The 27,971-nt window shown below is 31.4% G+C and overlaps 2 protein-coding genes and 1 long non-coding RNA gene across 3 annotated transcripts in view; all 3 read right to left on the minus strand.

The window, feature by feature from the left end:
• LOC115241598 (ankyrin repeat domain-containing protein 50) overlaps window positions 1-4,774 on the minus strand; it is a 91,994-nt gene extending 87,220 nt beyond the window's left edge. The window contains exon 1 of the mRNA XM_029817425.1: window positions 4,751-4,774. The gene's annotated coding sequence lies outside the window, so the exon portion shown is untranslated. The remainder of the gene's footprint in view (window positions 1-4,750) is intronic.
• Window positions 4,775-5,366: 592 nt separating this feature from the next.
• Window positions 5,367-27,901, minus strand: LOC115241586. The gene is made up of 2 exons (XR_003884924.1): window positions 27,425-27,901; window positions 5,367-6,763 (listed from the first exon to the last, which is right to left on the minus strand). It is a non-coding gene; the product is annotated as an uncharacterized LOC115241586 (long non-coding RNA).
• On the minus strand, window positions 23,195-27,254 carry LOC115241585 (S1 RNA-binding domain-containing protein 1). The gene is made up of 3 exons (XM_029817398.1): window positions 26,818-27,254; window positions 24,583-26,481; window positions 23,195-24,336 (listed from the first exon to the last, which is right to left on the minus strand). The coding sequence occupies exons 2-3, from the start codon at window positions 26,461-26,463 to the stop codon at window positions 23,566-23,568; spliced, it is 2,652 nt and encodes an 883-aa protein (XP_029673258.1). The 5' UTR covers window positions 26,464-26,481; window positions 26,818-27,254; the 3' UTR covers window positions 23,195-23,565.
• Window positions 27,902-27,971: the final 70 nt, after the last annotated feature.

Here is a 27,971-nt window from a genome sequence, read left to right on the forward strand (position 1 = left end):
GAGATAAAAAAAAAAAAAAAAAAAGAATGGGAGGTGCTTTATTACACACCTCGACCAAGTTTTATGTTCTTTAATCTGTGCGACGTTCTTCTCGAGGATCGTTTTACTTTGACGCTGTGCACTCGCGGAATTTTACGTTCATTTAGGACGAGCAAACTTTAAATGATGCAGATAAGCGTTGCCAAAAAAATTAGACGCATATGAATTCATGGCAGTTAGAATTTTCATAAAAGAGCAAGAGAGAGAGAGAGAGAGAGAGAGAGAGAGAAGAGAAAGAAGACATCAGCGCTCATAATAATATCCATATAATGGTTAATTCTCCTTCATTTTCATCTTTTTTCCTCATCCTCCAGTTCTTCTCCTTTCTCACTTCTTCCCCAATTTTATTCATAATAGTTAAAATTTTCACGAAAGAGGGAAAAGAGACATCAGCAGTAATACAATAATAATATCTATATGAATAATTAAGCTCTCTTTATTTTCATTCTTCCTTCTCATGCTCTAGTTCTCTTTCCTCGATTTTATTCATATTCATATTTCAGATAACGTCATCTTATTCGGGTTTATATAACGTCGCACGCGGAAACTTTTATGCTCGAAATGCTTTATAACGCGCGACTTATGAGCTGCTCTCGGATACTTGGACTTATTATCCGTGGCGATCCGACTGTCATAAACCGGATCTGATCGATCGCGCGCACGCACGCCGAGAAGGTGATGGTGGTATAAAACATTTGACTTGGGTTATAACCGGCCTGCCTTCAAGCGCAGCGCCGTCGCCCATTAAATGCATTTCAACTGCAGCACGTGTAACGCGCGCGCACGACGCGACGTAACAATTCCAATCTGAATATAAGCGCGTTTCCCTCGAGTCTCTTACAGAGATTAAAATCGATCCGTAAATGGGCGCCCTTAGCGCACACTGTCGCGAGAACCATCGTCTGATTAAAAAAAAAAAATAAAAAAATTGTCCGTCCTCTCCTTGCTCCGTGAGTGTCACGTACGGAGCGACTCGCACGACGGTTTTTTTGTCGATTTAATCGGGCAAAATGAAATTCTGCAAGATAAAAGATAATGGCAAAAAATCTTGAAATGTGAAGAAAACGAGACGCGTTATCACGGTTGCCTGGTCGTTCTTTAGCACATACGTAAGGGGCGTCCCAGTAATGAATTGATATCGCGCTAACGCGACGACGTTTTCCCTCATTATCGCGCTTAAATAAGATATCAGTAATATTTCATCAGAATTTTAATATTAAAAAAAAATGTACTTTCAAATTAATACAAGTAATCCCATTACATGGAAGGTAGACGTGAATCCAGATAATTAACAAAGTAACATATTCTTTTAATTAAAAGACATATCTTTATCTCCATCACGTTTTCCGTGTTATTTTTTCTCCGGTCGAATTTTCCACAGTCTCCGTAGCGAAACTGTTTTCCGTCTGAGAAATTGCAGCCAGTAGAGCAACGCAAATCGACGAACGATGCGACGCGGGCAAAATTTCTGCGGCAAAAGCTCGGGGCAAGAAAGCTCGAAGCATCGACCGCACTTCCGCAAGCATTTGATGCTTGAAAACGGGCGCCGCGGCGTCTAGACGCCCTGTCGACGGAATAGCTCGCAACCAACGGGTTATTCCACCCCGACCCTCCCTGGCGTATCCTACTTTTGCGGCGAGAAACAAACCCTCTCGCGCGCGGATATTCGAATATTCATTGAGGCAGAAAAAAATAACAAGCGACCCCGAGTACCGCGACACGTCGAAGAGTATGCGCGAAATCAAGCCGTAAAACCGTGCAATCGCAAACAATAGACCGCGCGAGCCTTTGTTTAACCAACAATCTCGCGTGTTTGAGAAAATATATTTGCACAATCTCGACAGCGTATGCGTAACAATGAATATAATTTGCCACGGGAATCATAAACGATAATTAGTGGGGATTCTTTCTCATTCTCGTATTTGACACGTGGGAAGAAAAGCACCACGTAATACTATCGTAGTAACAATTAATGACGGATTATTTTGGTCGGATCAAAATGTCTTGAGATCCTCGACAAGAGATAATCTCGAAGGAAGATGATATAAGGTAAAGAATAAATTATACAATTAACATATAAAATTAAACAGATTTGCGTATCAATTTTGACAGAGCAAAATTGCAAACAATTTATTTGTGGAAGCGAAATTATACGACGATACGCGATTGAGACTGATAACGCATGAATATTGATAAGATAATTAAATACTACCGATCCGATTGATCATCATGATTGATCAAATATAATTTGCATACAGTTGGTTTCCACAAATAAAGCAAATTGCTCTGTCTGATTCGCAAATCTATTATTATATTGCCGACTTTTATAAATATATACATATATTCCTCTAAGTTGCTCAAGTCTCTTTTTAGATTTACGTCTGCATTTATTCAAGATATTTCAAAACCACCAACATCGATATTAGTTCATAAAATATAATTAAGATTTTTTAAATAAATAAATTAATTTAATTGTCTAATCATATATATGAACTTGTACACCAGGTAGATAATCCACATCTGACTAGCGTCTAACAATAATCTTACGAGGCTCGCTTTTCACTCGCTTGCGAATTCTTTCCGTCCTCGATGTGCTAAGATTCTCAGGATGTAAATTTTCTCTTTCTCGCTCTCATCGGAGCATATGCATTTAATACAGGAAAGTAATTTCCGCTTTTTGCATTGTCGAAAGCGGGCCAGAAAGTTATAACATGATCGCTGCTGAGTATCTGAAAATCGTAACTCGGTCGAGTGTAGAATGTAGATTAATTAGCAACTCTCCGTGACCGTATAATGGTTTAAAAAACTTAAACCAATATAGCTTTTAAACTAAAACAGATCAAACAGCCAATATATTCGTTAATATCCGCTTATATTTTTCCCGAAACGCTCATGTTAAGACTTTTTTGTAAAATTAATTGTGTTTTCCAAAAATAGTTCCTTATTCCAAAACAAATTTTAGTTAGTTAATTAATATTATAGTTAGTTAATTAATATTAATATTAATATTATAGTTAATTAATATTAATATTATATTTAGTTAGTTAATTAATATTAGTTAATTAATATTCATAGATCGGTAATTAACACAAGTATTTAAATAAAAAAAGTGCTACGTGATATAGATCAAGTACTTTAAATTTTTAGATGTATATCTTTCGAATCTTTATATAAGCCGAAGAAAGTAACAGATTTATGAGCGTCATCACTTTTTTACATCCCTCCAACGCGATCGTGTTGTTTATTAAGTACACCTTCAAGCAAATAAATAAATACCCATAAATATCCAAATATCGTAAAAAGTTTAAAAAATATCTCTTTCAGACATCGTTGAAACACTTTTTATACTGTATTTTGGCTACGGTTGCGTAGTATTTGCTATAATTAATGAAAGGTTTTTTTTTTTTTGTATTTTACGCATAATATACGCACGGAAAGCAAAATTTAAACAACGTCAAAAGCATTTAAAAACATCTAATAATTAGAAATGTTTTTATACAACTTATTTGCAACATCCCTCTTGTACATGTTTGTTTTCTCTTAATAATAATATGTTCTACTTTATGCGCGCGCGTCTCTAGTAATATTTTGTGAAAAATAAATTAGCAGAGCGAGTATTATGCGCTATGCATAACGTAGCCCGCCTTACGGCATTAATCCTGCGTGGAAGAAGCCACTTACTCGCAACAAGGCGTGAAATATATCTTCCAGGACGTCAGGTTGCAATTTCGTCGCCGAGAGAGAGAGAAAGAGAGACGCGCGACGCCTACAACAACGAGAACTGCTTTCTCGCACCGATCTCATGCGCACAGATTCCACCCTCGTATCCGCTGAATTACAACGAACGCGGAATAATGAAGTTCACGTAATACTGTAACAAGTGTGCGACGAGAGTAATCGACGCGGGCGTGTATTTATGGGATCACGTAACCGACCAATTATACGAACGATCTGGACTTGATTACGGCAAAAGGACTATACCAGTTGCGCAACATCTGCCATGTGACTGCACAATGTGTCGTTCGGACTGATTGATTAAAACCGTAAGATAATTAGCAATTAACTGCGCCGCGTCCGTCGCTGGCGCGGCCCACTTTCCATAACGAACATGTCAAGAGTTAAAATGTCAGAGGGTGAGGCACGTGCGCACGTCGATAACCCTAATAAAGTCGTTACCGCGCTACCGTCTTCCACGAATGAAGTTTCCGATAAAGGACATGGACCGAAATCAATCCTGATGAACGTGAAATATTACATCGAAATAAACATTAATGCGCGTATTACAGTAAATAATATCGATCAATTTTACGAGTCATAGAATTTCTCGAACTTTATGAGTTATTATTTCTAACTTTTATTGTTCAATTAAAAACAATTTTGAACAAAAATATCGACAAATCCATAATTTTTAAATTATAAACAATTGAACGTGAACGAAATAAAGAGCTTTTCTTTAGAAAAAAAACTTCGTTATTTTTTAATTAAAATTTGTTGCGCAACATTTTGCATAAATCGGAGATTATATGAAAATTATTTTGGCAAAAACATTTGTGTATTGCAATTAAAAGAAATTCGATAATACTGAATTAAATAATTTTAAAAAAATAATTTTTAATTTTTAGTTATCTTTTTTAATTCTCGTTGAATATGAAATGTCTTTGCCAATCTAATCTCATCTTTATTTTATGATGCATCTAATTTTTTTACTCACCCAGTGGTGGAAGACTGGAAGCGATGAAATATCCAGAAGATCCAAATGCCAAGTTTATTGAATGATCCAATGAAAAAAATACTGTAACAAAATGAAAACACAGATATTAGTAATAGCTAACATATTACATGATATTTTTTTAAAGCAACTAATTTTACCCATAAAAAACAACATAAAATTTACTATCTGCAATATTTGAGTATAATTGTTTCCGAAAAGATCAAAAGAAAAATGAAAAATTAATATTAATATTATATTTAGTTAGTTAATTAATATTAGTTAATTAATATTCATAGATCGGTAATTAACACAAGTATTTAAATAAAAAAAGTGCTACGTGATATAGATCAAGTACTTTAAATTTTTAGATGTATATCTTTCGAATCTTTATATAAGCCGAAGAAAGTAACAGATTTATGAGCGTCATCACTTTTTTACATCCCTCCAACGCGATCGTGTTGTTTATTAAGTACACCTTCAAGCAAATAAATAAATACCCATAAATATCCAAATATCGTAAAAAGTTTAAAAAATATCTCTTTCAGACATCGTTGAAACACTTTTTATACTGTATTTTGGCTACGGTTGCGTAGTATTTGCTATAATTAATGAAAGGTTTTTTTTTTTTTGTATTTTACGCATAATATACGCACGGAAAGCAAAATTTAAACAACGTCAAAAGCATTTAAAAACATCTAATAATTAGAAATGTTTTTATACAACTTATTTGCAACATCCCTCTTGTACATGTTTGTTTTCTCTTAATAATAATATGTTCTACTTTATGCGCGCGCGTCTCTAGTAATATTTTGTGAAAAATAAATTAGCAGAGCGAGTATTATGCGCTATGCATAACGTAGCCCGCCTTACGGCATTAATCCTGCGTGGAAGAAGCCACTTACTCGCAACAAGGCGTGAAATATATCTTCCAGGACGTCAGGTTGCAATTTCGTCGCCGAGAGAGAGAGAAAGAGAGACGCGCGACGCCTACAACAACGAGAACTGCTTTCTCGCACCGATCTCATGCGCACAGATTCCACCCTCGTATCCGCTGAATTACAACGAACGCGGAATAATGAAGTTCACGTAATACTGTAACAAGTGTGCGACGAGAGTAATCGACGCGGGCGTGTATTTATGGGATCACGTAACCGACCAATTATACGAACGATCTGGACTTGATTACGGCAAAAGGACTATACCAGTTGCGCAACATCTGCCATGTGACTGCACAATGTGTCGTTCGGACTGATTGATTAAAACCGTAAGATAATTAGCAATTAACTGCGCCGCGTCCGTCGCTGGCGCGGCCCACTTTCCATAACGAACATGTCAAGAGTTAAAATGTCAGAGGGTGAGGCACGTGCGCACGTCGATAACCCTAATAAAGTCGTTACCGCGCTACCGTCTTCCACGAATGAAGTTTCCGATAAAGGACATGGACCGAAATCAATCCTGATGAACGTGAAATATTACATCGAAATAAACATTAATGCGCGTATTACAGTAAATAATATCGATCAATTTTACGAGTCATAGAATTTCTCGAACTTTATGAGTTATTATTTCTAACTTTTATTGTTCAATTAAAAACAATTTTGAACAAAAATATCGACAAATCCATAATTTTTAAATTATAAACAATTGAACGTGAACGAAATAAAGAGCTTTTCTTTAGAAAAAAAACTTCGTTATTTTTTAATTAAAATTTGTTGCGCAACATTTTGCATAAATCGGAGATTATATGAAAATTATTTTGGCAAAAACATTTGTGTATTGCAATTAAAAGAAATTCGATAATACTGAATTAAATAATTTTAAAAAAATAATTTTTAATTTTTAGTTATCTTTTTTAATTCTCGTTGAATATGAAATGTCTTTGCCAATCTAATCTCATCTTTATTTTATGATGCATCTAATTTTTTTACTCACCCAGTGGTGGAAGACTGGAAGCGATGAAATATCCAGAAGATCCAAATGCCAAGTTTATTGAATGATCCAATGAAAAAAATACTGTAACAAAATGAAAACACAGATATTAGTAATAGCTAACATATTACATGATATTTTTTTAAAGCAACTAATTTTACCCATAAAAAACAACATAAAATTTACTATCTGCAATATTTGAGTATAATTGTTTCCGAAAAGATCAAAAGAAAAATGAAAAATGTTCGTAATTTATATGCATACTTTTAAAATCAAAAATGAAAAATGTTCGTAATTTATATGCATACTTTTAAAGTCAAATGCATAATTAATTATCTATGTGTATGTATGTATGTATGTTTATTCTTATTGCCCAACTAAAAAAAAAATTTATTGAGATAAACACTACAATTTATTAATAAAAATAATTTTATAGCGAAGAGAGAAAAAAAATCCAGAGAAGTATATAACGAGAAATTTTAAATATTAATATTTAATCGCATTAATATTTAATTTTACTAAAGAGATGTATTGATTATTATTTATAATCTGAGCAAAAGTCGAAACTAGTATTTCTCTTTTGATGACCCCTCTACAGAAAGCGAGAGGTATACTATGACAAGTACTATAAATACATTATAACACGTGTACTAGAACCCAAAGACAGATATTGATTTTGTCAGCGCATTGCTTAAATAATAAATTTTTATTATGTTTCTCCATATATATATATGCTATTACACATGCAGATTTTTTATAAATGTACATACAATATCATATAAATTTTTGATATATTCCATAATTATTATTTTAAAAGTGCTTATATAACAAAGCTCGATACTAAATCAATATACATGATCAAAAACAAACTTTATCCAAATTGCTATTTTTGTATTTTTTATTATATGAGATGTATGTTTCATGTAAATACATCTGCTGCTCATTCCGAAAACATTCTGAAAATCTCTCGTACAATAAAACTTGAAAAAATTGCGTTAAAAAATGTTTCCTGAAATGCGAAACCATTTTAATTATATTATGTTATATATAAAATATACATATATATTTTTATTATATTATTCATAATATTTAAATACTCAAGAATTTTATTATACGATAAAATTATTTGACTAGAAATTATTGCTAGATAATTTAGAAAGTCGTTGAAATACATTACACGCACCGTAATTTAACTAATAGCTGTTACGCAAATTATATTAATAATAAAATAATGCATTACTTTAATCATGACTGTACAACGTTACATTTGCGAAAGTGTAAAGTGTGTATGTGCTTGGTAATATATGGTGGATTGTAATCATCAAGAATCCTTGTTTAGCCATATGTCGTGCACCAATTTGCGTCATGGTAATTGTCCGCGAAATTTAATCGCGTTATTGGGAGAAATTTTCCCATTGACAGTTGCGTTGCGTGACGGTTCTCCAATTAAATATCCTGACTGGCAGCAGCAAATTTGCTCAACTGTGGTTTATGCAAATGTAATTTCGATCGAAAATATCGGAACTCACTCAAATCGTGTCGAATGTAAATACAACAAATTCTCCAAAAATCCAGCAACCTCTTAGCCTCTTTTTATTAAAAATGTTTAACAGAGATATTAAAAATATATCTTTAAATATTACTATTTTTTGGCATATTTTTTAATCGCTTTTATCATGTATTTATCTGATAAAGCTTTTTTATTCTGTTTGCAAATATTCCTATGTAAATTAAAATTAAAAATATTAAAGGAGAACTTTTTAGATACTTTAAATAGAGTAAAAGATTAATATATGATACAAACATGTAAAATGACATTTTAATACTTATATGATGGTACAAATTAATAGTGTTTGTATACAATAGTAATATAATACATAATCTACCTATACATAATCATATATAATGTCGAGAAAAATTTTTAGTCCCCAATTCCGGAACAATTCGCGGCGAAACACTTTATTATAAATTTATTCAGAACATTTAGAAACAATCTAATCTATCTAATATTCATTATTATCAATTAATATATTTTCTATTAATGTTTTTATTATCTTATTATTATCTAGTGGCAATTTTTTAAAGTAAAACGCTATTTCGCGCTTTATGCCCTTAATAATTGTAAAATTACATCTCTAAAAGCAAACAACAAAATCGCAATGTAGTTACACGAAAAGAAATAGTCACCCGTCTGCTACGCCACTGGACAGAATATTGATCGAGAGGGTGCAGAGAGGACCTTACTCCGGGGAGCGAGTCGTGAGCCAACCCTTACATAGGCTGTCTCGCATACTCGCATTATGCCTCGGATAGTACTTGTGACGAAATCAGGATCATTAGGATGGAATGTTAATGTTTTTACGCTTCTCGTTACATCGCTGACATCGCCCGTGTAGTCGTCTTGCGAAATATAATCAGTTACTACTATATGTCGTGTCATACATATAGTGTTCAATAAATCGCGTAGTAAGAAATAATTCTTTAGAACATAGAATAATATTTTTATTAGTCGCGTAGTTTTGGAAAAAAAAATATTTTGAACATGGGAGTGATATATCTGTCTGATATATATTATGTTTATTTTAATATATGTGCATACGTCTATTATTTAGAAAGATATTTATGTGTGTTATGTGTATGTACCTATAAAATTTATTTACACTATATATTTTTATTATATTATTCATAATATTTAAATACTCAAGAATTTTATTATACGATAAAATTATTTGACTAGAAATTATTGCTAGATAATTTAGAAAGTCGTTGAAATACATTACACGCACCGTAATTTAACTAATAGCTGTTACGCAAATTATATTAATAATAAAATAATGCATTACTTTAATCATGACTGTACAACGTTACATTTGCGAAAGTGTAAAGTGTGTATGTGCTTGGTAATATATGGTGGATTGTAATCATCAAGAATCCTTGTTTAGCCATATGTCGTGCACCAATTTGCGTCATGGTAATTGTCCGCGAAATTTAATCGCGTTATTGGGAGAAATTTTCCCATTGACAGTTGCGTTGCGTGACGGTTCTCCAATTAAATATCCTGACTGGCAGCAGCAAATTTGCTCAACTGTGGTTTATGCAAATGTAATTTCGATCGAAAATATCGGAACTCACTCAAATCGTGTCGAATGTAAATACAACAAATTCTCCAAAAATCCAGCAACCTCTTAGCCTCTTTTTATTAAAAATGTTTAACAGAGATATTAAAAATATATCTTTAAATATTACTATTTTTTGGCATATTTTTTAATCGCTTTTATCATGTATTTATCTGATAAAGCTTTTTTATTCTGTTTGCAAATATTCCTATGTAAATTAAAATTAAAAATATTAAAGGAGAACTTTTTAGATACTTTAAATAGAGTAAAAGATTAATATATGATACAAACATGTAAAATGACATTTTAATACTTATATGATGGTACAAATTAATAGTGTTTGTATACAATAGTAATATAATACATAATCTACCTATACATAATCATATATAATGTCGAGAAAAATTTTTAGTCCCCAATTCCGGAACAATTCGCGGCGAAACACTTTATTATAAATTTATTCAGAACATTTAGAAACAATCTAATCTATCTAATATTCATTATTATCAATTAATATATTTTCTATTAATGTTTTTATTATCTTATTATTATCTAGTGGCAATTTTTTAAAGTAAAACGCTATTTCGCGCTTTATGCCCTTAATAATTGTAAAATTACATCTCTAAAAGCAAACAACAAAATCGCAATGTAGTTACACGAAAAGAAATAGTCACCCGTCTGCTACGCCACTGGACAGAATATTGATCGAGAGGGTGCAGAGAGGACCTTACTCCGGGGAGCGAGTCGTGAGCCAACCCTTACATAGGCTGTCTCGCATACTCGCATTATGCCTCGGATAGTACTTGTGACGAAATCAGGATCATTAGGATGGAATGTTAATGTTTTTACGCTTCTCGTTACATCGCTGACATCGCCCGTGTAGTCGTCTTGCGAAATATAATCAGTTACTACTATATGTCGTGTCATACATATAGTGTTCAATAAATCGCGTAGTAAGAAATAATTCTTTAGAACATAGAATAATATTTTTATTAGTCGCGTAGTTTTGGAAAAAAAAATATTTTGAACATGGGAGTGATATATCTGTCTGATATATATTATGTTTATTTTAATATATGTGCATACGTCTATTATTTAGAAAGATATTTATGTGTGTTATGTGTATGTACCTATAAAATTTATTTACACGACAATACGTATTTATTATGATTTCAGCAACTGACATCGTTGTAAATTTTCATCAATCATTCGAAATGATAAAACAGAACAATCGAAAATATTCTAAAATGACGTTTGGATCTTGTAATGTTTTAATTGCAGACAATTATTGGAGAATAATTGTATTTTTATCGACATAGTTGTATCAGTATATAATTAAACAGACAGATGCTAAATTCATATATATATTCAATACTATTTTTTTTTTTAATTATGTAAATAATAAAACAAGAGAATATTACATATTCTTAATTTATTTAACCGCATAATTGTACTGAATATACATTTTTTTTTTTAATTTATTCTAATAATAATAATATATAAAAAATTTATAATATTAATGTTTTATTTAAACGTCAAACGCATTTCAATTATTCGTTGTAATCTCCATATCGTTCGCTGTAGTCTTCCCTCCTTCCCTATCTCTCCCATATAAAATAAGCTCGACTGAGGATTAAGATGCTAACTGAAACCTTGAAACGGATTGATATCTGTTTGCCGGTTGTCGGAGTTTGTCAATTTCAATCTTCTAGGTTGACCCGTCCCTTTCGTTCGGTAGCAATCGGGGTTTTGCTTCTTTTGAGAATCATTACGAGCACCTGTACCACTACCGGAATTATCTCTCTTTTGACAGGAGACAAAGGGGCGCAGAGAGAATAGAAACCGTCACCTTGATGCTCGTGGTGAACCACGATAATTGGATCAACCCACCTCGAGTCGCGACTGAAATTAAGTAACCTCCGGCGTGGTACGCGCGTATTCCTGGCGACGGGTTGACGATTTCGTCGGAAACATCCTGAAAAACTCGCCCAACACTGGAAAATAATGTTAGTGCGCGAAAATGAAGCAGTCGAGAATACAGAATACAGTATACAACAAAATTAACATGTTTTATTCGAGTATGGAAAAACAAATCGTCTAAAATAAAATGTCATTGTGTATATCGAATAGTATTGTATCACATAATTTGTGTCAAATATGTTAAAATACTTTTACATACGCAAGATGAAAAACATTAAATTATGTATAAAAAAATCGCACATGATATTTTATCAATAAAGACAACATCCGTGAAAGCAGTAGTAGTGGATCGTAGAAAGATAAAGCTCGTTAAACCATGCTAAAATTTTTCTCTGCCATTTTCTTTCATCTTCACTTTAAAAAGCAAAGAGTTATAGCCCGTCTCAGTTTCTAGAATCATCCAGTATAAGCCAACGGCGTGTCGTATATATATCAGGACGAAAATATTTTTCCCGGTAATATAAATATTACATCTCGTTATACGTTGGCGTTACGCGAACTCGGCTAAGAAAGGACTTAAGCTGTTAGAATGGCAGGGCCGTAAAAAAAGCAAGCGGAAAAAGCTTCTCCGGTACGACGAAAGCGCTTTGTGAAACCGCGGCTTGTGGCATGGAAAAGCCACCCGAGAAAGGCAATTTGTACAGTGTGCTTAAGTTTCATATATTACTTATAACGTCATCACTTTCCAACGGGAACAACTAATTGTATAATGTAAAGTCATAAGACGTCATACAGCTACTTTTCGTGTATGGATTTTTTGTCCAATTTGAAATTGATTATTCCTTAACGAAAACCGATAGTTCCAAAGTTACAAATGATTGAAATTAAGCTTTTCGGGAATTAAGCTTTAGAAGAGTGCAAAAGAATAATAAAACCTTTTTTCCTACTTAATTTCAAATGATCTTTATTTAAACAAAGAGAGAGAGAGAGAGAGAGAGAGAGAGAGAGAGAGAGATCTATAATTTATAAATTAATTACAAAGATATTAAATGTAAAACATTTATACAATTTGCCAGACATAAATAAAATTTAAGGACAGTAAAATTTAAGGACAGTAAAATTTAAGGACAGTAAAATTTAAGGACAGTAAAATTTAAGGACAGTAAAATTTAAGGACAGTAAAATTTAAGGACAGTAAAATTTAAGGACAGTAAAATTTAAGGACAGTAAAATTTAAGGACAGTAAAATTTAAGGACAGTAAAATTTAAGGACAGTAAAATTTAAGGACAGTAAAATTTAAGGACAGTAAAAAATCGCAATGGTCAAATGGAAAGCTTAAATATTCTTTTCACAAAAGTAATATAGATGTAAAATCGCTTCGATGCCTAGCAGCAACAAAATACCAGAGGTTATTACTCGGTTACGCGAATAGACAGATCCCTGAGGGTGAAAAGTAGTTTCAAAGCGTCTAGTCTAACAATGGAACGCATGAAAAGAGGGAGAAAAACGACGGGTATGAAAAGCTTCCCGGAAAATAAAGGGTAGATACGGGTGGAAAAAGCACACGGAAGACCCGGAGAATTCAATGCCAAGGTTGGTATATGTACAAAGTTAAATCGATGTTCAATATTCAATATACGAACCAATACTGAAACATTTTTTGTACAAAGAATTTATCATATTATATTTTATAAATAATTTTTCAATTTCACAGCTGATTTCTCTTTCTCTCTCTCTCGGAGATAATTGGTTATATCTAACTTGCATTTCTACGCGCGATCATATAATCCGCTAAAAAATCGTGGAAAATTTATTTAAAAAACAAATTCCCAAATTTTTTCGAAAATATACAAAATAGAAATGAGAGATTTGATATAAATATATTTTATTTAGTCTTCCGGAAATTATAATATACAAATCATCGATTTGCAAAAGAAATTGAAATTATTAAAATATTAAAAATATAAAAAAATATGACATATGATAACTTTTTATTTTAATTTAAGATTTTGTATGTATGTGTGTATGTTTCTAATAAAAAATCATCATAAATCTATTTTTTTATATGAGTTATCAATCCAATTCATACGCGAATCCAAGATACAATTGCGAGAGAACAATAGATTTTATCCTATATGGTTCTCGTTTTCCAACTCGTTTCGTGTAGTGAACATTTCGTTTTCCCTTCGTTCGACATATATACACACATACACTTACATACGTATATTTCTGGATTATATATCCTTTCTACGGAATACACGTTTTGCTGTTTGCATTTTATCTATAGCTTCGATTATGATCTATCCGATTGAATGATAAAAATTGTGTGCATTATTCCATGAATGACGTTGATAGACTCTACTTGATACCGAGTGAATGAGAATGTAAACTCTGCCATATTTCACATTTTAATAAATATTCGGTAATGCTAAATATTTATTAAAATGTGAAATATGGCAGAGTTTACATTCTCATTCACTCGGTATCAAGTAGAGTCTATCAACGTCATTCATGGAATAATGCACACAATTTTTATCATTCAATCGGATAGATCATAATCGAAGCTATAGATAAAATGCAAACAGCAAAACGTGTATTCCGTAGAAAGGATATATAATCCAGAAATATACGTATGTAAGTGTATGTGTGTATATATGTCGAACGAAGGGAAAACGAAATGTTCACTACACGAAACGAGTTGGAAAACGAGAACCATATAGGATAAAATCTATTGTTCTCTCGCAATTGTATCTTGGATTCGCGTATGAATTGGATTGATAACTCATATAAAAAAATAGATTTATGATGATTTTTTATTAGAAACATACACACATACATACAAAATCTTAAATTAAAATAAAAAGTTATCATATGTCATATTTTTTTATATTTTTAATATTTTAATAATTTCAATTTCTTTTGCAAATCGATGATTTGTATATTATAATTTCCGGAAGACTAAATAAAATATATTTATATCAAATCTCTCATTTCTATTTTGTATATTTTCGAAAAAATTTGGGAATTTGTTTTTTAAATAAATTTTCCACGATTTTTTAGCGGATTATATGATCGCGCGTAGAAATGCAAGTTAGATATAACCAATTATCTCCGAGAGAGAGAGAAAGAGAAATCAGCTGTGAAATTGAAAAATTATTTATAAAATATAATATGATAAATTCTTTGTACAAAAAATGTTTCAGTATTGGTTCGTATATTGAATATTGAACATCGATTTAACTTTGTACATATACCAACCTTGGCATTGAATTCTCCGGGTCTTCCGTGTGCTTTTTCCACCCGTATCTACCCTTTATTTTCCGGGAAGCTTTTCATACCCGTCGTTTTTCTCCCTCTTTTCATGCGTTCCATTGTTAGACTAGACGCTTTGAAACTACTTTTCACCCTCAGGGATCTGTCTATTCGCGTAACCGAGTAATAACCTCTGGTATTTTGTTGCTGCTAGGCATCGAAGCGATTTTACATCTATATTACTTTTGTGAAAAGAATATTTAAGCTTTCCATTTGACCATTGCGATTTTTTACTGTCCTTAAATTTTACTGTCCTTAAATTTTATTTATGTCTGGCAAATTGTATAAATGTTTTACATTTAATATCTTTGTAATTAATTTATAAATTATAGATCTCTCTCTCTCTCTCTCTCTCTCTCTCTCTCTCTCTCTCTTTGTTTAAATAAAGATCATTTGAAATTAAGTAGGAAAAAAGGTTTTATTATTCTTTTGCACTCTTCTAAAGCTTAATTCCCGAAAAGCTTAATTTCAATCATTTGTAACTTTGGAACTATCGGTTTTCGTTAAGGAATAATCAATTTCAAATTGGACAAAAAATCCATACACGAAAAGTAGCTGTATGACGTCTTATGACTTTACATTATACAATTAGTTGTTCCCGTTGGAAAGTGATGACGTTATAAGTAATATATGAAACTTAAGCACACTGTACAAATTGCCTTTCTCGGGTGGCTTTTCCATGCCACAAGCCGCGGTTTCACAAAGCGCTTTCGTCGTACCGGAGAAGCTTTTTCCGCTTGCTTTTTTTACGGCCCTGCCATTCTAACAGCTTAAGTCCTTTCTTAGCCGAGTTCGCGTAACGCCAACGTATAACGAGATGTAATATTTATATTACCGGGAAAAATATTTTCGTCCTGATATATATACGACACGCCGTTGGCTTATACTGGATGATTCTAGAAACTGAGACGGGCTATAACTCTTTGCTTTTTAAAGTGAAGATGAAAGAAAATGGCAGAGAAAAATTTTAGCATGGTTTAACGAGCTTTATCTTTCTACGATCCACTACTACTGCTTTCACGGATGTTGTCTTTATTGATAAAATATCATGTGCGATTTTTTTATACATAATTTAATGTTTTTCATCTTGCGTATGTAAAAGTATTTTAACATATTTGACACAAATTATGTGATACAATACTATTCGATATACACAATGACATTTTATTTTAGACGATTTGTTTTTCCATACTCGAATAAAACATGTTAATTTTGTTGTATACTGTATTCTGTATTCTCGACTGCTTCATTTTCGCGCACTAACATTATTTTCCAGTGTTGGGCGAGTTTTTCAGGATGTTTCCGACGAAATCGTCAACCCGTCGCCAGGAATACGCGCGTACCACGCCGGAGGTTACTTAATTTCAGTCGCGACTCGAGGTGGGTTGATCCAATTATCGTGGTTCACCACGAGCATCAAGGTGACGGTTTCTATTCTCTCTGCGCCCCTTTGTCTCCTGTCAAAAGAGAGATAATTCCGGTAGTGGTACAGGTGCTCGTAATGATTCTCAAAAGAAGCAAAACCCCGATTGCTACCGAACGAAAGGGACGGGTCAACCTAGAAGATTGAAATTGACAAACTCCGACAACCGGCAAACAGATATCAATCCGTTTCAAGGTTTCAGTTAGCATCTTAATCCTCAGTCGAGCTTATTTTATATGGGAGAGATAGGGAAGGAGGGAAGACTACAGCGAACGATATGGAGATTACAACGAATAATTGAAATGCGTTTGACGTTTAAATAAAACATTAATATTATAAATTTTTTATATATTATTATTATTAGAATAAATTAAAAAAAAAAATGTATATTCAGTACAATTATGCGGTTAAATAAATTAAGAATATGTAATATTCTCTTGTTTTATTATTTACATAATTAAAAAAAAAAATAGTATTGAATATATATATGAATTTAGCATCTGTCTGTTTAATTATATACTGATACAACTATGTCGATAAAAATACAATTATTCTCCAATAATTGTCTGCAATTAAAACATTACAAGATCCAAACGTCATTTTAGAATATTTTCGATTGTTCTGTTTTATCATTTCGAATGATTGATGAAAATTTACAACGATGTCAGTTGCTGAAATCATAATAAATACGTATTGTCGTGTAAATAAATTTTATAGGTACATACACATAACACACATAAATATCTTTCTAAATAATAGACGTATGCACATATATTAAAATAAACATAATATATATCAGACAGATATATCACTCCCATGTTCAAAATATTTTTTTTTCCAAAACTACGCGACTAATAAAAATATTATTCTATGTTCTAAAGAATTATTTCTTACTACGCGATTTATTGAACACTATATGTATGACACGACATATAGTAGTAACTGATTATATTTCGCAAGACGACTACACGGGCGATGTCAGCGATGTAACGAGAAGCGTAAAAACATTAACATTCCATCCTAATGATCCTGATTTCGTCACAAGTACTATCCGAGGCATAATGCGAGTATGCGAGACAGCCTATGTAAGGGTTGGCTCACGACTCGCTCCCCGGAGTAAGGTCCTCTCTGCACCCTCTCGATCAATATTCTGTCCAGTGGCGTAGCAGACGGGTGACTATTTCTTTTCGTGTAACTACATTGCGATTTTGTTGTTTGCTTTTAGAGATGTAATTTTACAATTATTAAGGGCATAAAGCGCGAAATAGCGTTTTACTTTAAAAAATTGCCACTAGATAATAATAAGATAATAAAAACATTAATAGAAAATATATTAATTGATAATAATGAATATTAGATAGATTAGATTGTTTCTAAATGTTCTGAATAAATTTATAATAAAGTGTTTCGCCGCGAATTGTTCCGGAATTGGGGACTAAAAATTTTTCTCGACATTATATATGATTATGTATAGGTAGATTATGTATTATATTACTATTGTATACAAACACTATTAATTTGTACCATCATATAAGTATTAAAATGTCATTTTACATGTTTGTATCATATATTAATCTTTTACTCTATTTAAAGTATCTAAAAAGTTCTCCTTTAATATTTTTAATTTTAATTTACATAGGAATATTTGCAAACAGAATAAAAAAGCTTTATCAGATAAATACATGATAAAAGCGATTAAAAAATATGCCAAAAAATAGTAATATTTAAAGATATATTTTTAATATCTCTGTTAAACATTTTTAATAAAAAGAGGCTAAGAGGTTGCTGGATTTTTGGAGAATTTGTTGTATTTACATTCGACACGATTTGAGTGAGTTCCGATATTTTCGATCGAAATTACATTTGCATAAACCACAGTTGAGCAAATTTGCTGCTGCCAGTCAGGATATTTAATTGGAGAACCGTCACGCAACGCAACTGTCAATGGGAAAATTTCTCCCAATAACGCGATTAAATTTCGCGGACAATTACCATGACGCAAATTGGTGCACGACATATGGCTAAACAAGGATTCTTGATGATTACAATCCACCATATATTACCAAGCACATACACACTTTACACTTTCGCAAATGTAACGTTGTACAGTCATGATTAAAGTAATGCATTATTTTATTATTAATATAATTTGCGTAACAGCTATTAGTTAAATTACGGTGCGTGTAATGTATTTCAACGACTTTCTAAATTATCTAGCAATAATTTCTAGTCAAATAATTTTATCGTATAATAAAATTCTTGAGTATTTAAATATTATGAATAATATAATAAAAATATATATGTATATTTTATATATAACATAATATAATTAAAATGGTTTCGCATTTCAGGAAACATTTTTTAACGCAATTTTTTCAAGTTTTATTGTACGAGAGATTTTCAGAATGTTTTCGGAATGAGCAGCAGATGTATTTACATGAAACATACATCTCATATAATAAAAAATACAAAAATAGCAATTTGGATAAAGTTTGTTTTTGATCATGTATATTGATTTAGTATCGAGCTTTGTTATATAAGCACTTTTAAAATAATAATTATGGAATATATCAAAAATTTATATGATATTGTATGTACATTTATAAAAAATCTGCATGTGTAATAGCATATATATATATGGAGAAACATAATAAAAATTTATTATTTAAGCAATGCGCTGACAAAATCAATATCTGTCTTTGGGTTCTAGTACACGTGTTATAATGTATTTATAGTACTTGTCATAGTATACCTCTCGCTTTCTGTAGAGGGGTCATCAAAAGAGAAATACTAGTTTCGACTTTTGCTCAGATTATAAATAATAATCAATACATCTCTTTAGTAAAATTAAATATTAATGCGATTAAATATTAATATTTAAAATTTCTCGTTATATACTTCTCTGGATTTTTTTTCTCTCTTCGCTATAAAATTATTTTTATTAATAAATTGTAGTGTTTATCTCAATAAATTTTTTTTTTAGTTGGGCAATAAGAATAAACATACATACATACATACACATAGATAATTAATTATGCATTTGACTTTAAAAGTATGCATATAAATTACGAACATTTTTCATTTTTGATTTTAAAAGTATGCATATAAATTACGAACATTTTTCATTTTTGATTTTAAAAGTATGCATATAAATTACGAACATTTTTCATTTTTGATTTTAAAAGTATGCATATAAATTACGAACATTTTTCATTTTTGATTTTAAAAGTATGCATATAAATTACGAACATTTTTCATTTTTGATTTTAAAAGTATGCATATAAATTACGAACATTTTTCATTTTTGATTTTAAAAGTATGCATATAAATTACGAACATTTTTCATTTTTGATTTTAAAAGTATGCATATAAATTACGAACATTTTTCATTTTTGATTTTAAAAGTATGCATATAAATTACGAACATTTTTCATTTTTGATTTTAAAAGTATGCATATAAATTACGAACATTTTTCATTTTTGATTTTAAAAGTATGCATATAAATTACGAACATTTTTCATTTTTGATTTTAAAAGTATGCATATAAATTACGAACATTTTTCATTTTTGATTTTAAAAGTATGCATATAAATTACGAACATTTTTCATTTTTGATTTTAAAAGTATGCATATAAATTACGAACATTTTTCATTTTTCTTTTGATCTTTTCGGAAACAATTATACTCAAATATTGCAGATAGTAAATTTTATGTTGTTTTTTATGGGTAAAATTAGTTGCTTTAAAAAAATATCATGTAATATGTTAGCTATTACTAATATCTGTGTTTTCATTTTGTTACAGAGAGAGAGAGAGAGAGAGAGAGAGAGATCTATAATTTATAAATTAATTACAAAGATATTAAATGTAAAACATTTATACAATTTGCCAGACATAAATAAAATTTAAGGACAGTAAAATTTAAGGACAGTAAAATTTAAGGACAGTAAAAAATCGCAATGGTCAAATGGAAAGCTTAAATATTCTTTTCACAAAAGTAATATAGATGTAAAATCGCTTCGATGCCTAGCAGCAACAAAATACCAGAGGTTATTACTCGGTTACGCGAATAGACAGATCCCTGAGGGTGAAAAGTAGTTTCAAAGCGTCTAGTCTAACAATGGAACGCATGAAAAGAGGGAGAAAAACGACGGGTATGAAAAGCTTCCCGGAAAATAAAGGGTAGATACGGGTGGAAAAAGCACACGGAAGACCCGGAGAATTCAATGCCAAGGTTGGTATATGTACAAAGTTAAATCGATGTTCAATATTCAATATACGAACCAATACTGAAACATTTTTTGTACAAAGAATTTATCATATTATATTTTATAAATAATTTTTCAATTTCACAGCTGATTTCTCTTTCTCTCTCTCTCGGAGATAATTGGTTATATCTAACTTGCATTTCTACGCGCGATCATATAATCCGCTAAAAAATCGTGGAAAATTTATTTAAAAAACAAATTCCCAAATTTTTTCGAAAATATACAAAATAGAAATGAGAGATTTGATATAAATATATTTTATTTAGTCTTCCGGAAATTATAATATACAAATCATCGATTTGCAAAAGAAATTGAAATTATTAAAATATTAAAAATATAAAAAAATATGACATATGATAACTTTTTATTTTAATTTAAGATTTTGTATGTATGTGTGTATGTTTCTAATAAAAAATCATCATAAATCTATTTTTTTATATGAGTTATCAATCCAATTCATACGCGAATCCAAGATACAATTGCGAGAGAACAATAGATTTTATCCTATATGGTTCTCGTTTTCCAACTCGTTTCGTGTAGTGAACATTTCGTTTTCCCTTCGTTCGACATATATACACACATACACTTACATACGTATATTTCTGGATTATATATCCTTTCTACGGAATACACGTTTTGCTGTTTGCATTTTATCTATAGCTTCGATTATGATCTATCCGATTGAATGATAAAAATTGTGTGCATTATTCCATGAATGACGTTGATAGACTCTACTTGATACCGAGTGAATGAGAATGTAAACTCTGCCATATTTCACATTTTAATAAATATTCGGTAATGCTAAATATTTATTAAAATGTGAAATATGGAAATGCTAATTTTGACTTAATTATATGTTAATCCTCAAATAATCTTTCACATTATTTTCCAAAATGAGTAGAAACATTATGAATATTATAGTCATAATGTAAACTATTCTGTACATATACACATTTAAGACAATTTTTTTCTTCGATTCATTTTTAATTTAGAGCAACCTGTATATTATTTTATTTTAAGTAATCTTGTACACACATAATTTTGATTTATTAGTTGATTTAATCAAACATAAAAATATTCTTTAAGAAAAAACTATTATCCTTCTCCCTAAAAATATCCTACAGCATCAACCTCTTTTTTTAATTTTGTCACCTTTTATACATCATATTTGATACATCGTGCCTGAAAGGATTAATTAATACATATTTAGTCGAGATTGTGATTAGAAAAACCAAAAGATTTTTGCTTCGATCGCGAAAATAATGCAGAATACAGATTTATCGCAAGAAGCACACGCGTATTTTTAAATTCGATCTAAAGCGAGCTATTTAGTATATACACGGTGTATTTTCCATACAAAATGTTCGTGATTCGAGACAACAGCGGACAGAGCGGAATGGTATGCGCCTGAACTTTCCCGATAGCGGGATAGAATTCGCAGATTGCATGCTAAAACTTTCAGGCGAGGCGAAACGAAGGAGTGTGTTTCGGGAATAATCAGGTATGAGAATACAATAACGAAATAAAATCCTCGTCATATCGCCACCGCATGCCAATTGAGCTCTACCGTGTACAGGACGATATCCTGTTATTGGTGTTATGGTCCAAATGAAGAAGTGATTCAAAGTAAAAAAAATATACATTTTTTTTTATATAAAACTTTCAAGAAACTCAGTTAAAAAAAAAAATAGGAAAAATGATAATATATTATGTAACTTAGATAATTTTAACTATCTTGCGATTTGAATCGTCCAATTGTATCTTTTATTTATATTTTATTAAGTAATAGTAATATTTAAGTAAAACTTTAATAGCGCGGTCTTTAGCTTTTATTATTATCGATAAACAGAAATTGAGATTAATTAATATATATTAATCTTTTATAAAACATCGAGAAGAAGAAAATCCGGGTTGAAAAATAAGAGGTTTAACCGCGATTGTCGGTCTGTCGCAATTGCGATCTTCTTCCTGCAGCATCCAATGCGGTATACACCCTCCCCTCACTTCCCTTGTAGATCGTTGCAGACCGTACTTTTGCTAGCAACAGGGGAAAAGGCACGTTAGCACGTGACTGGAATTCGTTTTGCGAACTCTCTGCAACCGTGCATATAGAGTTCCCGTTTTGGACGGTCGCGTTACACGATATAAAGAGAGTGGAATCCATTTTTCTGGGATAAACTATCCCCACGAGAAGCTCTTGTTGTAATGCAACAAGAATAAGAAGTAGACACAAACCCCAAGTATTTAAGTAAAAGAATAACATTAGATAGTAATATAAGATAGTAAAATCGTGAAATGTGTGCGTAAAATACACACGTATGATTATATATATATATACACATACATATATCCATCTATGTTTACTACTATTTTTTAATACGAAATTATACATATTTATTATTGTTACATTACAGCACTTATATTTAGTTTAATATATAAAGTCAAGTATTTTTAATTAAATCTAGAACATAAATATTATTTATAGAAATATATATTTATCACCAATGCAATGAACGCATACTTTTTTTCACTTAATATAAATATCACATGGCTAATATAATAGTTTAATGTTGTTACAAATGTTTTATCATGTTACATCATAAACATATCATAACACGTTATATCATAAACATATTGTTACGCGATGTTATTAACTCGGACATTAGATCGGTGCAAAAGTATGGCAGTTTTTATCATTTCTTTTTTATAATTTTAATACAAACACACATAAAGCAACCTATATATATATAAGCAAAATAAAACACATTGTATTCCTGATATAAACATTCTTACATCAATGTAACGAAAGGTCTTTATCGTAATTCCGGAAAGAATAATTCGATTACTTATAATGTCCTCATTAATTCAAGACCGATTCTGCTGGATGCCACTTCGACATTGATTACCTTTACTTCTACATGTTGGCCTACATGCAGAGTCTCATGTTTCATACGTGTAATATGTATCAATCCTTCCTTTTCGACGCCCACGTCTACAAAAGTTCCAAAATGCGTGACATTTCGCACGATACCGGTTAATATGGTACCGACGCTCAAATCATTGATACTTCGCACGCCGATGCGAAACAGCGGATAATTCGACTTTAATCGTATATCCTCGTCTTTTTTCATGGTCAGAGCTTTAATTATAATCTCCATAGTAGTCTCGTCGGTACCGAATTGCGCAGCTAATTTGGCACATCCTGTTTTCGCGTGTGAATTTATTTGTTCGATAAATGCCGGAGAACCAAGATTGTCTAACTTGCATTGACAGTGTTTTAGGAATTTATTCGCTATCGCATACGATTCCGGATGGATCCACGTTTGATCCAAGAGATTAAGATCACTCTTAGATTTTTTATTCTCGTTTGTCGTGGTTTCATTAATCATTGCTGTTTCCGGTCGAATTCTTATGAATCCAGCGCACTGTTCAAACGTTTTCTTGCCGATACCCTTCACGTTTAACAATTGTTCTCTATTCCTGAATGATCCGTGTTTAATTCGCCATTCTATGATGTTTGCAGCTCTAGAATTTGTGAGACCGGCTACTCTTCGCAGAAGGCATTGGGATGCTGTATTGACATCGACTCCTACAAAACTCACAACTTCTGTGATAACCTGCAATAATCTTTTTTTTAGCAAAAATATGATATATAATGATTTATTGCACCATTATTTATTCAAATCTATTTTAAAATTATCGCTAAAAGAAAGATCAATTTCGCACATCTATAAAAAAAAAATTGTTCTTAAAAATTATCCTTTGTCTAATAGCAAATATTATATATATAATATTCAAAACTCTCTTCATATCTTAATATTTATTTATGTAATTATTATCAAATAACAAATTTTTATACTAACTTCATCCAACGCATTCATCAATTGTTTTTCAGGAAGATCATGCTGATACATCCCGACTCCTAAATGCTTCGGTTCTATTTTAACTAATTCCGCAAGTGGATCCTGCAAGCGTCTGGCTATTGAGATAGCCGACACCAGATTTGGATCGAGATCCGGGAATTCTGATTTTGCTTCAGAATTACAACTGTAAATTGATGCTCCAGATTCGTCAACAATGGTATATGTCACGTCTAATGAACCAAACATCTTCGATTGAATCATCCTTGTTAAAAAAAATTCAGTTTTTCTGCATGCTGTAGCGTTTCCCAGAGCTAATACGGTGCATTTATACTTGTTCACTAACTTCGCCAAACTATTAGACGCAATGGGAAATGAAGAATCATTCTTGTGAGGATATATCACAGTTGTCTCGAGAACGTTACCGTGTTCCGATATAACAGCGAGTTTACACCCGTGATAATAACCCGGGTCTATACCGAGAATAATCTTACCTCGTACAGGAGGAACGAGTAACAATTGCTTAACATTAGTCGCGAATACCTGTATAGATGCCTTTTCCGCTGTTTCCTTCATCTCACTCCGTACTCGACGTATCACCTGAGGTTTAATCACTTTCTTATAAGCGTAATCAATACTATCGCTGAGTAAATCCCGATGCAACTTTGTTATATTTCCTGTAAGCTGTTGCTGAGATGTGTATTGTGATAGACAAAAGTCCTTGAATGAATGTTCAAAAGTATCCGGAACTATAATTTTCACACTGATAATCTTTTGCGATTCAGCTCGATTAATGGCCAATATGTGATATGGCTTAATAGTATTCTGACTTGATTTAAAATTAAAATATAGTTTATACTTCTGCTCATTTGCATTGTTCAAATCTTCTGCTGCTTTACACTGCGATGTTTGTATGTAAATGATAGATGTTCTCCGAAAAAATGTCACTGCATCAAAAACCTTTTTATCCTTGGTAATAACATCCACTATTATGTGTATAATACCATTTCTCACTTGTTGCTCATTTCGCAAGCCTTCTTTTTCTTCATTTATCAGAGATGCTAATAGAGTTATTTCCTGTCCGTGTAAAACAGCATTGCTAATACTTTCCAAGCCCAACTCTCTCGCTCTCTCTGCCAGAAGTCGTTTTGATGTTGGCTTATATAAGGCATAAATATCTTCCAGATCGGCGAGAGATTTTGCAGATGTGATAATAGAGTGAATTTCTGGTGACCATTTCCCTGATTTATCAATGGTTTTTAAGATTGTTGCAGCACGTTGTTTAATAATTCTGGCTTCCTCAAAACTCTCTTTAAGTGCTCTCAACTGATCGGCTTCCATACATCTAGTCTTATTTTTTCTGTATCTTGCGATAAAAGGTATAGTGTTGTCCTGTTCAAAAAGCTTTACTACATTGTTCACAATATATTCATCTACTTTATTGATTTCACTTATGTAATCAACAATTGTCCATTCCATGCATTGTAAAAAACTGGAATTTAATTTTTCTTTAATTTTGGTATCTTGCTTCATATCAGTTTTGATAAAATCTTTCTGATTTTGTTGCAATACTACTGCATCTGAATAATCATCAAATGATGATTCTTCTAGTTTTGGCTTCTTATTACTAAATGTTTCTAAATTTTCTTCTTGATTTCTTTTTTTTCTAGATTTAACAACATTCTGCATACTTTTCTTTATCTTCTTCTTCGTTGACTCCTTATTATTCTCTATAATTTTCTTTTTTGTTTTACTATCTTCCATTGTATAGTCTTCATCTTCAGATATTGTTAGTAGTTGGTAGTTAGTCTTATGTTCCTCATCATCTGAATCTGATAATTCAATTATTGGCTGATTACGCTTGCTTCGTAAGCTTCTCTTCATTTTAAAGTTTTCTTGTGTCTGTTAAATAAATTAGTTTCCTTATAAAAGTATATTTGTGGTTTGTATGATGCTAGCAGCATAATGTATATATACAAATGTCTTTTTTTTAATAAAATGTATAAACTACATTTCAACCAAAAATTCTCTATACTAAAATACTCAGCTATTACACGCAAAAAAACATTTTTTATTGTATATAAATAATGGTATGTTTTTTCCAGCAGTTTCATTATAAAATTTCTCCTCTTTATATTCTTATAGAAATCAACATCTTTTATAGAATAAAGAAACTTAAATTAATTTGAAAAAAAAAAGAATTAAGCAATATTTTATTATAATAATTGAATAGATTACCTAAATAGATGCAAACTAAGACAGAAATGTAAAGATGAACTTTACATCGATGATAATCATAACCTAAGAGTCAAACAGTGTGACTTTAAAGAAGATTGTACACACTATATTGGCATTTAAAAATTCCGTTTCATCGACAGAGTTCTGCTATTTTACATTTGCCGTCAGGACCGTGACGTCTCTCAGGTTTTTTTCTGATGTGGTGACATCGATAAAGTAATATTATCTATTCGACTCGTCATTCTGAATAAAGTTTTGCGATTGACAAGCAGAGCCGATTCGCGGATAATTCAAGAATCTTGACAAATTACATTCTTTTTTATTTAATATATTAATTTCATTTATTATAATTATTAGAATAATCATAACAGAGTAGCAAGTGATCCTGCGGAAAATATATTATATATATTTTCAGACAAAAAATTAATAATTTCGTACAACACACACACACACACACACACCACACCACACACACACACACACACACACACACACATATATATATATATATACACGCACACATACATACATAGAGAAACTTAAAGATTTCTTACAAGCAAAAATAATATCGTCGCGCAATTAGTTATAAAAAATAATGTGCACATACTTGATGATGACTATACGTCAATTGCGATTCCACTATATTATTCCGGCGAGAAAATCAGAAAATAACGACGTGATATGTGGGAAAAGGAAAGTCCGTTGATTCCAGCGCACAGAGGCGGATCACTGATGTCGAAATAACGATATTGTCGAATAATAGTGATTGTACACAATGTTCACGTTACGATAAACACTTTACGAAACACTCACGATAACTTTTCGTGTACAAAATTCACTTTTTTAGACAAAAATAATTACGAAAAATATGCAGCAACGTATGAATGCAACTCCACGATCGGTCACGATGTACTTTGTGATTCTCGCGATTCAAAATTCGAGAATCGCAATATCGCTTTTCGATAGTATCGAAGAGATATATCACATCTACCAACTGTGTTTTAGTTGCACTTCTTGCGTTCAGTAACTTTCCTCTAGGAATAAATAAATGGCAGCAAAATTTTTCATGTTTCCGCCTCTAGGGAAAAATTACACGAAGGAGAAAATGCAATTAAAACAAATAAATTTTTTAATACATAAATAAAATTCGTGAT

This window comes from Formica exsecta, unplaced genomic scaffold (assembly GCF_003651465.1).
Source record: "Formica exsecta isolate Colony F162 unplaced genomic scaffold, ASM365146v1 scaffold500, whole genome shotgun sequence".
NCBI lineage: Eukaryota > Metazoa > Arthropoda > Insecta > Hymenoptera > Formicidae > Formica > Formica exsecta.

What these genes read in the sequence shown, in the direction of transcription:
- LOC115241585 (XM_029817398.1), bottom strand. Translation starts at nt 26,463, where the DNA reads ATGAAGAGAAGCTTACGAAGCAAGCGTAATCAGCCAATAATTGAATTA. An exon ending in TGATGAATGCGTTGGATGAA is followed by an intron (nt 24,337 to 24,582) that starts GTTAGTATAAAA and finishes AGATTATTGCAG; the next exon opens with GTTATCACAGAAGTTGTGAG.